This window comes from Aethalodelphis obliquidens, unplaced genomic scaffold, assembly GCF_003676395.1.
Source record: "Aethalodelphis obliquidens isolate GAN/ISIS:26980383/991018 unplaced genomic scaffold, ASM367639v1 scaffold72, whole genome shotgun sequence".
In the NCBI taxonomy this organism is placed as follows: domain Eukaryota; kingdom Metazoa; phylum Chordata; class Mammalia; order Artiodactyla; family Delphinidae; genus Aethalodelphis; species Aethalodelphis obliquidens.
This window is the reverse complement of record NW_020838016.1, coordinates 9,199,263-9,214,281: the sequence shown is the minus strand read 5'-3', so window position 1 is coordinate 9,214,281 and position 15,019 is coordinate 9,199,263. Positions and strand designations below refer to the sequence as shown.

Below are 15,019 nucleotides of genomic sequence, written 5' to 3'. Positions count from 1 at the left end.
TTCACAGAGCCACACCTCGAAAATTTATGGATTCCACCTGATTACTCCTTTGTGACTAGCCAATGCAGTAAAATGCAGTTTTACAAAGATTTCCTCCAATTTTGTGTTTTTTTCTAAAAACAAAAATATTCCACAATTAAATAAACAAAACAAAAACCCCATCTATTATTTTGATTATTTTATGTACTTTCCACACAACTCTTCAAAGCAAAAGGGACAGCAAATTGAAATCTGAGTCATTAGACCAGATGTTCCTCCAACTATTCTAGAAGTTCCCCCAACTATTCTAGAATAGTTCCCCCAACTGTTCTAGAAGCAAAAGATACATAACAGATAACAAGGAGAAAAATCCATTTATAATCCTAAGTGAAGAGTTAACACGGAGGAGTTTATACTGGCCAAAGGCTTACAGAAGTAAACCTTAGGAAGGGAGTGGAAGGCTTTTGTCCTTCTGGCTGTGTGTGTGTGTGTGTCTGTGTGTGTGTGTGTGTGTGTGTGTGTGTTTTCCTTTCTTGATGGTGTTGGCTCCACAGACCCACTGTTCCAAGTATATCTACATTGTCTGCTCACATGCAGAGGCAAAAGTTCCTGCACACAGGACGCTCATAAAATCAGCACTTCCACTGGCTGAAGGCTCACAGCCAGCCTCGGGAACCTTCTACTGGAAAGAACTGCAAGCAAGGGGGATCACAGAGTTACACCATACATTTCCTAAATCTGTCTTGTAGGTGTAACGTTTTCTCCTGTTTTGAGATGACAGTAGAAGCTCACTAGATTTTTAGAAGGATTTGTATACCAAGAAAAACTCAGCTTAGATGCAGCATCTGGTTTTAAGTGAGGTTCTGATTTTTTAATCCAAGTTTCCTGCTGAGCTACTATGGCATAAGGAGATAAAGTGAGCTGCCTATGGTCACACATGCATACTTCAACCCAGATGAGAAAAACACAAACTTCCCAGCTTTTCATTCTATTCTAAATCGTGAATAAATACTCAAAATAAATCAATAAGGATATTCTAAAGCAGGAGTTCTCAGAGTGTGGGTCCCAGACCAGCAGCATCACCATCACTTGGAAACTTTAGTTAAAAACGCAAATTCTGCAGCCTCACCCCGGACCTACTGAGTCAGAAACTGCAGAACTGGTACCTAAGAAACCCTCCAAGTGATTCTGATGCATGATCAGATTTGAGAACCACCCAGCAAGAAGTTTCTGCCCAAATAAGAAATCCATTCATCGTTAAAAGGGATTACAGTTTTCTTTGGCAAACAACTTTAGAAGTGATTTCAGTGTAACATTTCAAGTAAGACACTTCTGACATATTAACTGGAGCTGGAATGCTAATATTTTACACAATGATAAAATTAAATTTAGAACTTAACAGTTTCTCCTGAGAACTCTTACCCATCATTTACATATTTGTCTTAGTTGAACTTTGCAGCATGGAGAGAAAACAAAAGAAATTATGAAAGGAAAACAGCACAGTGCTCTGGAAAAAATAAAGTAGGGATGAGAGAGCAAAATAATGCCTCCTTAAGGAAAATGTACCATGTTTTTCATTAAATCTCAGATGCCACTGATGTACACCAATTTATGTACTATTAAGAAAGAAAAAATCTTATACACTATTAAGTCACTATCAGTTATAAGGCCAACCCCAATTTTGGTGTTATCAAGCTAGAAAAAAGAAAATGAATCTTAAAATCAGTGAAATATGGTATATGTAAATATAAAGGCAAAGTATGTGAAATCAAATGCACATGGAAAATAAGTCTTTTTGAATTATTATTAGCAAACAGAGAAGGGCTACCCCCAAAGGTTGGTGGAGTTTCATTCTTCTAAGAATGGGACTACAATGGACTTTAAAAATGTGACAGGGAAGAAAAAAATGACTAAATTCATTAGACTTTTAAAGTATTTTTAAGATACACTAAGGTTTTAACAGAAGTTGGGTTATTTTCTGAATACTAACCTTCAAAATACATTCTATCCTTGGTTCTCCTTGAGGCTTTAATCCAATTATCTAAGGTAAAGAAACATTGATTAACTGAAACATCACAACTGTACACAACAGAACGTCTTCCTTCATTGCTGGGGACACGGGTGGGAGGGTTGAGATGAACACTAACACTGCATTAAAACCCTGTTACCTCTGCCTTTTACTTTAATTTCATTTTAGAGGATTAGAACAGACTTTTCAACACAATAATCTTACCAATTATCTCTCTTATTATATAGTACTAGGACAATTTAGAAAATAAATCAGTTATCAACGAATTGACCAAAACACAGCATTGCACTTTGCTACCCTAAAACAAGAAATAAACAGAAACCTTTACATTTTGTTACTTATATGAACACATCATTAATGCAAATAAGAATGGTAAAGGCGTAATATAATAACTGTTCTTCATGAAAATATATTAGGTCACAACGCTACCATGTTTCCATAAGGCTTCCACAGAGCCCTGTTGTATTTCACATCTATCTGTTCTACAAAACACATACGCTTAATGAATCCCATTTTGAGGACTCTCACAGCACCACTCAGTTCTATGTAATGAGGCTTTCATTTATGTGGTTGATATAACTAACTTAGTATGAATGATAACAGATATTTATCCATATATTTTATGAGAGGATTTTTTGTCCTTTTGAATTATATGCATTTTAATTTATATAATTTTATAATTTATATACATTTTAATGTGAATGCCTGTAAAATGTAAGTACTCCTCCCGAAAGACAGGTATTGTTGCAACCGAAATAATAATTTCAAGAGCAGTAACTATCCGTGCCCTTGCAATGATTTTGGAACAAACTATACTGGGATTAAATGCCCTGCTACACCCTTATGCAACATGTCACTGCCGATCCCTGTGTGCCTGATGATGCCTTCCTGGCATGCCTGTGAAGTTCTGCCCTATCAGCAAGTATAATCTCACATCCTCATCATTCAGAGGACATACTGACAAAGAAAACAAACTCAGAAGGTTGGTCCTGTGGCAGATGGAACTGGAATTTCTTCTCTTGGCTTTACATTGGGAACAGATTTTCCATCAATCTAGGTGTTGTGAAGATACTCCTAGGAGGCAGGGATTACAGAAGGCATCCCTGTGGGAGGGAATGGATTTACTTCATCTTACAAGCTAGATCACCTGGCTTCACATTACAGTTGGCCCTCCCTATCCGGGGGGGCGGGGGTTCCACATCTGCAGATTCAACCAATCGCAGATCAAAAACATCTGGGGGAAAAAATTCCAGAAAGTTCCAAAGAGCAAAATTCGAATTTGCTGTGTGCTGACAACTTTTTACACAGCACTTACACTGAATTAGGTATAAGTGCTCTAGAGATGCTTGAGTACACCGGAGGATGTGCGCAGGTTACATGCAAATACTACACCATTTTATATAAGGGACTTGAGCACCTCCAGATTTTGGTGTCCTCAGGGGTCCTAGAATCAATTCCCCACAGATACCGAGGAATAAACTATCTGGGTTTCTTGTGTGGATTGTGAAAACTCATTTCTACTTTATTTAACAGTATGTGGTATGTATGAGCTCCCTGGCATTTCTGAGGAAAGTAGGGGTCCCCTTGAAATAGCTGTTCAGATTGCTCCCACTTCCAGGCCTACCCATCTTGCCTTCAGTTTCACCTCCACTTTGTTAACCTTAGTTCCTAAGTTTTGCTAAAACATCCCATTAAATGTTTATTGAGCGCTTACTATGTGCCAGGCAATGTTTCAGAATGATTTCCGGAGTGCTATGAGATAATCAGAAACTGTCGCTGTCCATGGGGACAGGGGAAAGAGAGGCTGGAGGGAAGCCAGTCTGGGCGCTTAAGGGTCTAGGTGACTCTCCCTACAGGGAAACTCCTTATTTAGCAGTGCCAACTTCAGAAGACTCAAGTTTTAGTTTTATTAGGGATGGTAACTTTAGTGGTACGTAAACTCAAGCCCTTGAGAGGTCTGCACCTGTTTAGGAAATTGCCTTTTCTCTGCGTAAATGACCAGGAATTACCTCATTCTTCAAGGGAGACCATACAGGCCTCAACAGGTTAACTCTATCAGAACACAACTCTGCAGTACCATTTATAGAGCAGGAAGGCACAGGGTTTGGAGATCACTTCATTATGCAAGGAAAGCATCTTCCTTTTGCACAATGACTCCACAACATTGTTACTTAAATGTAGAGCACATTAGCTTCTTGGTTTGCTAATGGCTATACAATTCAGGCACTTTCTCTGGACAACATGGCAAGATGCTGCTGGGTTCATTTTAATACAAATTTATCTCTATTTCTACTATTTAATTACATAGACATATACTATAAAGCTATGCTTTGCTACTAAATATTCAGAAAAAGTTAAATAAGCCAAAACTTTTTAAGTTTGCCGTGGGATTTTAAATTACATTGCCACACAGGATGCAAAGATGAGCACAGCACATTAACACAACCATGCTGTGGGCATGATCCCCAGAATACCTGATCCCTGAAGCTCTGATCTACGCTTAAGTGCATACAGCTAGTTCCAAAAGAGAAAAACTGAAGTTGCGTTACTCCCTAATTTATGACTAATCTATGAACCAATTGTTTTTTTCTGTATTAATTTTCCAAAGGTCAATATCACTGTTAGCTTTTTACACAAGCTACCACCAAGTGAGAGAGCACTGAATAAACAGTTGCCAGCTTCTTAATAGAAGAGATTTGGAAAAAGCAGCCGCAGCAATAAATTATGTACATACTCTGTTCATTTTCACAAGAATACAAGGGCGTCCTGTGGAGTAGCCAAACTCGGGATCATCCACACCACTGCACGCTTCAAGTAAGACAAGAGGAAACCGACACGAAGTATATTCTGGACCCTTCTGCTCAAAAAGCGCTCCACTCTGACAATTTGTGAGATTCTTCTGTTCTTCTAAGCCATACGCTAAAAAGGAAACAGCCAAAAAGGACCTTAAACACAACTAGAAATATATCATCCTTTGGACAACATTCTTCAAAGACAAAAACAGCAATGCCATTTACTGGAAAATTTTAGGGAAAAAATGTTAAGTCTGTTCCTTTAAAGTCCGATTGCTATCTAGCGCTTTGCAGTTTATTTCATTTCAATACAAACTGGGTGACAGATTTCTTTTGTCACCATTAGGTGGCACTAGCCACGGCTACAGCATTACCTGAACGCCCGCGATGCTCTTGGCCCAAAAGATACAATGGTGAGGACATAAAAACGCATTACCTCTGCCCTTATGGAGGTAATTTACAGTGTAGTGGGTAAGACAGGTGTTGAGGATAAAATCATAAATGAAGGGCCTAAAGAAAGGTGTACATGTGAGTTAACGTTAGCTTACAAAAGGGTGTTTTCAGCAGAGATGGAGGTAACAAGATAGATCCAAAGGGGATGAAGGAGTAAAATGGTTACAACTTGGAGATAGGGAAGGAAGGAGAGGGAGACAATTCAACAATTTTTCGAATGTTTGCTGTGCACTTGACACACTGTTAGACAAAAGGGGCACAATGGGGAGCCAGTCTGCTGTGGACCCTGCCCTCAATGAGCTTAGGCTACTGCAAGGCACTCACTAATAAACACGGTGCCACAATGCCTCAATAACTGTTGGTGTGTGGGTATAAATGGTACCAGAAAAAGGCCAGCCTAAAATGAATTCAACCAAAAACAGGAACCAAAATTTCAAAGTACTCACATATACTTATTTAACTTTATTTATTTATTTAAATTTATTTAAATTTGTTCATTTGCTTGCTTGCTTGCCATGCCACGAGGCTTGTGGGATCTTAGTTCCCAGGCCAGGGACTGAACCCAGGCCCCAGCAGGGAAAGTGCTGAACCACTGGACCACCAGGGAAGTCCCAAAGTAAACACATTTAAAAGGAAGTATGATCTTTCCCTTAAAAAAAAAAAAGTCAAAAATTTTGGTTTCAACTTTTATTTATCAAAAATTAGGATATCATGGGAACTATGTACCCATTAAATAGCCAAGAATGACTCAGGTATTGGGGAGGGGGGATAGGAGTAAACTTTTAAAACAAAACAGTACCACTGACATTCGTCACTCCTTTTTGACTTTCGTGGCACAATCATGAATGTCATTTGGCAGAAAATATTCAAGGCCTACATCAGTTTCCTCCAAGGGCTTCTCCTGCATATACTCTGTTGGTACAGTTCATCAGGGACCATTTTTGTATGATGCCAACTTCCACTTCTACACAAAACCGCTCTAAGTCAAGGAGTTGGATGAATGGTCAGAATATGAAGACCCCTGCTCAGCACATGATGGGAACAGAGAAAGGTGACCATTCCCAGAGAGAGCACAGAACCCCACATTCCTGAGGAAAGCCTAAAGTAAGATAGAAAAAGGTGCAGGTAAACGGGGGGGGGGGGGGGGAGAGACCTGAAAGATAATTTGAACAATATAAGATTTTAAATTCTAATTAGTATTCAAGGGGGGAAAAAAAACCCAACCCAGAGCAGATAATGTATCTTTTAACAAGAGACTGTATCTTTTAAACACCAGAAAGGCATTCCTAAGAGCAACAATGACAATTCAAAGTTTAAAAAAAGGGAGGGGGGAGGGCGTGCTGAACATTGAAGATCTAAAAGTAAATCCCCAGTATAATAAAGCAAAAGTAGAAAATGAGAGAAAAACAAGAGATCCAAAACCCAACAACTAACAGAATAGCTCTAGAAAGAGAACCAGAAAACTGAGGTGAGGAAATTTTCAAGTAATAATAGTTTCCTCAACTGGAGAATCTAACTCTTCATCTCGAAAGACCCCATCAAGTTTCCAACAAAGTGATATTTCAGAGACTGACACCAACACTTGGAAATTTTAGAACCCTAAGGAAATACATTTAAAAACAAAAACAAAAAACACTGTTGAGCAGAAAAAGGCAAATACAAAGGAACTAAAATTATATACACAGCTAAACTAGAACAATAAAAGCAGAAGTCATTTTCAGAAATGAAAGGATTAAAAACCTACATTCCATGTATCTTAAAAAATTTTTTTAAATTTAAATACAAATTGAGATATAATTCACATATAACATGTTTCATGTGTACAACACAATGAATGCTTGAATATTTGTACACATTGTGAAATGATCACCACGATAAGTCTAGTTAACATCTTGTCGCTATGTATAGTTACAAATTTTTTTCTTGTGACGAGGACTTTTAAGATCTACTCTCTTAGGAACTTCCCAATACGCAATACAGTCGTGTTAACTAGCGTCACCATGCTGTACATTACATCCCCAGGGCTTATTTATTTCTAACTGGAAGTGTGTACCTTTTGACCTTCCTTCACAACTTCAGCCCAGCCCCCTGCTGCCTCTGGCAACAACCAATCTATCTGTTCTCTGCATCTATGAGCTTGGTTTTCTTATTTGTTTCTTAGATTCCACATATAAGTGAGATCATTTGGTATTTGTCTGTTTATTTCACTTAGCATCATGCCCTTTAGGTCCATCCATGTTGCTGCAAATAGTAAGATTTCATTCTTTTTTTATGGCTAAATAGTATAGTGGTATATATACAATGGAAGAGTATTCATGTATCTTTTCTTACAAAGTTATTTGAGAATATACTCCATCAAAACTAGGGAATAAATAAAGAAAAAGAACGCAGGAGGCAAGAAACAGTGAATCCAATCCGAAAGGGATCAAACGAACTCCCCAAATGACAGCTGGGTGGTAGAAGCCCTAGACAGAAACCAGTACAGACTGCAGCAGAGGGGAAGGACTCTAGGGAGGAGTTTTCCAGAAAAAAGGGACATAAGAGAACTCTCAAACGATAGTATACAAATAAGGGAGTTAGACGAGAGTCTCTACAGATGGTAGAATATGACGTAAAGACAAGTATAAGAAGGCAACCAATAATGAAAATAAAATAGTAATTCAATTACTTTTGAATTGAGATTAGGGGAAGGTGTGAGGCATGTGAGCTAAATCCTCATTTAACATGGCAGGAAGTAAAGACAATGTATAAAAGTGATAAATCAAGAGCCAGCAGATTGCATTTAAAGATACAGAAGAAAAAGTTCAAAAGTATGAAGTTATTTCCTGTTGAAAATGTATCCAGAATCAGACGATTTCTCACAGCCTCACTGCTCCTGACCTTGCCACTATCTCCACTCATCTAGGTGACTGCAACGGCCTCCTAACCAGCTTCCCTGATTCCCCTCTACAGTCTCAAAAAACAGCCTGAGTGATCCTTTAAAAATCTGAGTGAGATGATGTTATTCTCTGCTTAAGAACCTCCATCCTGGTCACTGTGAAAGTCAAAGAACTGAACAACAGCCTCTAAGGCCTACACAATCTGGTCCTCCTTTAACTCCCTGACCTCAATCTCCTACTACTCTCTCCCCACTTACTCCATCCAGTCCCTCTGACTTCCTTCATGAACGCTGAACACACTGGACACTGTGAGCCTCAGGGCCTTTGCACCTACTGCTGGGTAGTTCCATGGCTACTTCCCTCATCCTTAGATCTTTCCTCAAACATTCCCTTTCAATGAGGCCTTCCCAGACCACTCTGCTTAAAATTACAGCCCTCTCAACTCTCCCTATTTCCTTTCTCTGCCTTATTTTCCTCCACAGCACTTATTACCTTCTAACACACCACTAGATTATAAAAACTCCACGAACACAGAAACTTTGTTTGTTCATTGATGGAAATTAGAAGAGTGCTTGACACAAAAAAGACCCTCAAAAAGAAGTATTTGTTGAATAAAGGAACAGGACTGCAGCTAGAACAGAGTACGGCAGAGAATTACTGTTCTACTTATACGCCTTTCTTTACTATTCGGTTTTCAAACCATGGATTATACTCTCACAAAAACATCTCCATTTAAATAATAAATATACATTTAACTTCCAAGGGAAAGAGATTTAGGACGGTAGGTAGTAGAAGACCAGGATCAAAAGGTTTTTGATTTAAGATAGGAGGGAGGTTGAGGATTTCTACATGTTGACAAGAAAGGATCCAACAGAGAGGCTAAACATATACGAGAAGAATTAGTAATTAGCATGATGCTCGAGGCAGTGAGAGGGGATGAGATGCAAAACGTGACCCGGACAGGTGGACTTAGATAAGAGGAAGGGCAGCTCCCCTTGTCAGAGCAGGAGGAAAATCACAGACAAAAAGGCTGCAACTGAAGGCTGGTTTTACTGGTAACAAGGAAACTGGGGGATTTTCCACCTGAGTATTTCTAGTTTCTCGTGAAGTAGGAAACCAGGTTATATGAAGAAAGTGAGTTATAGGGGAAAAGGTAAGGAGCTAAAGTTTTGAGTAGAGGCTGGAAATAATCCCTTCAGAGAATTACCCAGGGAAATTCAGCAGGATTGCCAGGCAGTAGATCCGATCCATTTGAGGGAGGTGATCAAGTATTCACAGTGCTAATTAGTCTTCAGAGGGCAGGCTCAAAGGAAGAGCTCCATCCAGGAATTACAGGGCTTCATCTAGGGGCACTGCACGGCTTCATCTACTTGCAAGTTTTATGACAAACGGACTAGGAGGCGAGGGATTTTAGAGTACTGGCTTAAGTAAAAATGAAATGAAAAACTATGGAATCGACGAGCTTGACCAGAAGGGCAGCTGAGCGGGGAGTGGCTGGGATAAAATAAAAGGGTCAGTCAACTGGAAGTCCCAGTGAGGGAGACAAAGAGCGAGGGCAAGTTAAGCAAACGAGAAGGTTGTATAGGGAGCCCCATCAGCGGCCGTGGCAATGGAGTCCTGCACATTCTAAGAAGCAACTGCAGGAGAGCGTGGCTGAGGAAGAGCTGCGGCAGCCGTGAACCAAGAGGCCATGCGCTTGATGGCTATTCGGGTGAATGTTGATACCGTGGAGTCAGGGCAGACAAAACGGAAGGGAAAACTGGGCCAGGACGGCTATTAGAAAGCACTGCAACCAGTAGCTCTGAAAAACTCACAACCGATACACAAACTTTTTTTCTTTTAATGAGGAACACCATTCCTCGTCCCCACACCGCAAGCACTACACTGGACCCGAAGATCCAAATCCTTAGAGGCATCATTTTATAATATAGTTTTGCTCCATTAGTCACATGCTATTTGTTTTGATGCAGATATAAATGTTATGCTTCAATGAACCTATTTCATGTACTTATTAAAGGGTAGATTAAAAAAAAAATCAAATAAACTGCCCATTAGGGTTAGGCCCCTGTGCTTTCCGTAAGTCAGAATATGGACTAATCATAAATTCATCATGAATAACAGTAAATTCCACTTGCCAAGTCCTCTCAATTGACTGTGTTTAACAGAAAGAAAGAAAAAGGCAAGACAAACTCTAAGAATAATGTTTCTAAAAGTAATCATAATTTGGTACTAGTTTCTGTAATAACTAAAATTTTTAACTTACTCTAAAAAAACATACTTACACTTTAGAAATTTCTTAAGGTCATTAATGTACCCTCTATAGGACTCTGGATTAGACACGCTGAATGAAAAATCCAATGCTGTCACCGGTTTTGGAAAAACCATAAGCCCTATAGAGATAAAAGAAAAGGGGGGAAATTAATTATAGCAATTCCCTTCTCTCCTTCCTTCTCCTTACTCTTATCTCTAAAAAGGAAGATCTCAGTAAATTTTGTGGAAATTGTTTTCACAGGTAGGTTGAAATTATCAAGAACCTTTCACTTCTATCTGACTACGAAGAGACATCTAAAATGAAAAAATTCCACATCTTCACAATCACCTCGGACATTACCAATTAGAAACCTCCTCTAAATCTTAGTTAGAATTGCTCTGTTCCTTAATTTAAAAGATGCAAGTTTTCCTTTGTACTTTCTACATTCATTTTCTATTAAATATTTTTAGGTTTTGCCAATTTGCCATTAATATAGAGAAAATTTTAGCAAATCAAAATCTAAGCACTTTGTCATTCAAATTACAACTGTATGAAAACATTCGTAAAGAAAGCTTACCTTATTCAGTGAAAGAGGCCTATACAATTTTAACTCTACAGTTAAATATTCTTCCTTCAATAATAAACACTGCTCGATAACTAAAATGTGGTTTTCTCATACTGAACTGACGCATAACCACCAACAATTTCACATTAGCAATCAACACCCATGTATATAGAATATGTTTGCATGAGTTTATTAACAGAAAATGTAAGCCTATTTATCTCTAACAATCAGGCTTCCAACTTTAAGCTTTCCTTGATTTAAAAGCATTAGATCAAAAGTGTGTCTATACATGTATAACTGAGTCACTGTGCTGTACAGCAGAGATTGGCACAGCATTGTAAATCAACTCTACTTCATAAAAAAAATTGTTTAATTTAAAAGCATTAGATCTACATTCAGCCTTGCACAAAGGCTTAAACAAAAAAATCCTAAAATTCTCACTAGTTTCTAAACATTCCCCATATATCAAAGTTATTATAGATAAGCCTTGCATTGAATCTGAAAATAAATAACAAGGTTGTTTTAGTTTTCATTAAAATTGCTTTTGCTGTTTGCAACTAGAGAAAGCCTGTGCACAGCAATGAAGACCCAATGCAGCCAAAAAAAAAAAAATTGCTGCTCATAGACATCTAATTCGTTTTAGATCAAACCCAGTTTCTTTCAAATCCTAAATACTTGCCTTTGTTGATCTGCATGGTTCTTGCGTTAAACTACAATAGATCCGATGCTACTCAACTATGATGAAACACTCAATGTTCCCAAATGGCAGAGCAAATCTTATTCCATATACAGCACAAAAGAGCCCCAATTAGATTCCCCATTCACCTACTATCTCAACATACCAGATCGCTTGGATTTGGAGCATCTCATATGCCTATTTTTCCTTACCCCTCCACCTACTACAAAATCAATAGTAACTTTCTGACTTTTTAATAAAAATGTTCAATGTAGAAATAAAACCTGACCATCCAGTATATGAAGTGACCATCTGTGTATGTCTGAAATTGTATGTTTTCATTTTTAAGGTTTTACAGAAGGAACAAGAAATAATATACTGTAAGTGAAAAAGTAACAGAATCAAGGCAGCTTATACATAACTGTATAAAAACACCCAACTTTAAGAAAAACCCAACTTTTAATAAAACATCCAGTTTGAAAGAAATTTTAAAGAAAAATATGAAAATGTCTATGCTTTATAAAAAAAAGATTACATTCCTTTAACATGACTTATTTCTATGGGAAGTTTTAAATGACTCAATTTACAAAAACTCTGTAGACCAGAATGTCTAAAACTGAGTTTCTGATACAAGTTACTTCTTAGATCTTGCTGAGCAATGCTCTTGGAGCCTTAGTTCATTTAACAGCCTGTTTGAAACTCTTAAGTAAAAAAAAACACAGCAGGAATGTGCCGTACGGCTGCATTTTTTGACGCAGTACACCTACGTCCTCCAAATAAAGTCTTGGCTTACCCCAAACCATGAACATCAACAGAATGTGAAAACTACAGTAACTCTTACGTCTTTATAATTTAAACCACTGGAGCATGAATATGTGTGTATGCATGTGTGTGCTTCTATAGGGGTGTGCATGGATGGTACGTGTTTATATCATATGCATGTATATGTTAATACACATACCAATTTCAAACTAGCATTTATTTTACCAGGTGCAAATACATTATTGAAATGATGCCATTTAAAAATAAAACTTAGGGCCTCCCTGGTGGCGGAGTGGTTGAGAGTCCACCTGCTGATGCAGGGGACGCGGGTTTGTGCCCCGGTCCGGGAAGATCCCACATGCCACGGAGCGGCTGGGCCCGTGAACCATGGCCACTGAGCCTGCGCGTCTGGAGCCTGTGCTCCGCAACGGGAGAGGCCGCAACAGTGAGAGGCCCGCGTACCGCAAAAAAACAAAACAAAACAAAAAAAACTTGAATATGGTCATTGTTAAAAAAAAAAAACCTTAGAAAAAAGAAGTAGAAATAAAATTTAATTACCCATAATTCCTTTATGAAGAGAAAATCATATTTGACAAACTAGTATACATTCATCTAATATTATATTGATATATAATATGAATACGTGTGCATATATATTTGTTTATTTGAACTAATATTAAGTTTTTAAGTACTATAATACACTTGGTGAATGATTTTAAGGAACTCAGTTTAAAATTATATACTTAAAAAAGTATATTGAACACATTTTACTGCTTTTATTATTCATGAAATTATAAATGGTTTAATATTTCTGAAATAGATCAGCTTATGTTCAACAGTAATAGTCACATAACTTAAGGCAGCAAGAGAAATAATTATCTTAGAATTCATCTAGGTAGAAAGAAAACAGGGCTACAATGAAAGATGAGGAAAAAATTAGCATGGAGCTGGTCTCAGATACATGGTCAAATAGACCAAAAGAGTTATTCATGATATTTAGATAAATATTAGCTGCAAACAAAGGAAAAGCCATTAGAACAAACTTTTTAAGAAAACTGGTTGGGGAAACTGGTTCAATCTCGCTGCTGATATAGCTGAGAAGTCCATGCAGTGGGCAAGGATCTAGGCTAGGGTTCCTCAGCCGTGGGCCTAATGACATTCTGAACTAGATGATTCTTTGTTGTGGGAGGTTGTCCCATGCACTATAGGGATGTTTAGCAGCACCTCTGGCCTCTACTCACAGTAGCACATCTGCAGTTGTGACAACCAAAAATGTCTCCAGACAGTGCTGAATGGCCTTGGGGGGCAAATCACTGCTGGAAGAGAACCACTGCTGCAGACAGAAACCTCCTGCTGCAGACTCCCACCTTCCCTGGCCTGCATGCCCACTCTGCCTGCTGCCCAAATCACGCTCCTCCATGGAGAGCCGTCCCTTTGCTAGCATCTCTGGACGTTGTTTATATTTCTGGGAATTAGATACACTGGAGTTCTGCACATTATTGTTATTTACTAGCACTTTGAGGACAAGGGCCGTGTGCACCAACAAAAGCGGAGCTAACATTCAAAGACCAACTGTTTAAAAAGAATAAAATCAGGAAGGAGAAAATGTGACTTAAACAAGTGCTCCAGGTTAAGATTTTCTTCCGTACGAAGGTACATTCTCCAGTATCCTAGAGGAAATTTTTTTCCCTAAGACAATCAATAGAGAATAATTCAACATATTAAGAGTATACTCATTTTATTCTCTATTGACTTCTTACCATTTCCACACTAAGCAATTAAAAACACGAAGCATGGGGCTTCCTTGGTGGCGCAGTGGTTGAGAGTCCACCTGCCAATGCAGGGGACACGGGTTCGTGCCCCGGTCCAGGAAGATCCCACATGCCGGGGAGCGGCTGGGCCCGTGAGCCATGGCCACTGAGCCTGCGCGTCCGGAGCCTGTGCTCCGCAATGGGAGAGGCCACAACAGTGAGAGGCCCGTGTACCGCAAAAAAACAAACAAACAAACAAACAAAAACATGAAGCATGTATTTTACAAGACCAATGCTCTAACCCACACCAGAGCTGAAATATATACTTCATAAGTAAATTACTCAGAGCAAAGTGAAATTACTATACAATATTCATAAACACCATTCATAACTATAACTATATTCATCAATCTGGCTTCACTTTAACTCTCAATATTCATTTCTGCTTACTCTTGGCAAAAGACTCAAGATTTATCAGCCAGGGTTTTGTATCACTGTGTAAATATTAAAGGTTTTTATATCAGTATGTAAATATTAAAGGTCTTTATATCACTATGTAAATATTAAACAACAAACAAAATCAAAACTTTCACATTATCTAACCCTAAAGTTTAACATCTTCTACTGGCTATGTAATACAGACTTACGGAGAAGATAAAAGTATAACCCAATTTTGTTAGAAGCCATGATAATCACAACATAATTAATTACCTGGACTAGGAATCTGGTCACGATATTTTGGAACCTCATCGTTCAGAGTCTGAAGCATAGCCCACATTGTGAATGTAAAGAGTGCAGCCAGGAACCCATAAAAGACTAGGTAGAAGAGCAAGATCAAACCTGTAAAAGAAAATAAAACTCATAAAGTTGAAGATATACACA

The 15,019-nt window shown here is 38.4% G+C and overlaps 1 protein-coding gene across 1 annotated transcript in view; it reads right to left on the bottom strand.

Annotated features, from left to right (window-relative positions):
- The window catches only part of ATP1B3 (ATPase Na+/K+ transporting subunit beta 3), a 41,579-nt gene that overhangs the window by 7,242 nt on the left and 19,318 nt on the right, over positions 1 to 15,019 (bottom strand). The window contains exons 2-5 of the mRNA XM_027091598.1: positions 14,849 to 14,977; positions 10,415 to 10,522; positions 4,743 to 4,927; positions 1,970 to 2,020 (exon numbers count right to left, since the gene is read on the bottom strand). Coding sequence (XP_026947399.1) covers positions 1,970 to 2,020; positions 4,743 to 4,927; positions 10,415 to 10,522; positions 14,849 to 14,977 — 473 coding nt within the window. The remainder of the gene's footprint in view (positions 1 to 1,969; positions 2,021 to 4,742; positions 4,928 to 10,414; positions 10,523 to 14,848; positions 14,978 to 15,019) is intronic.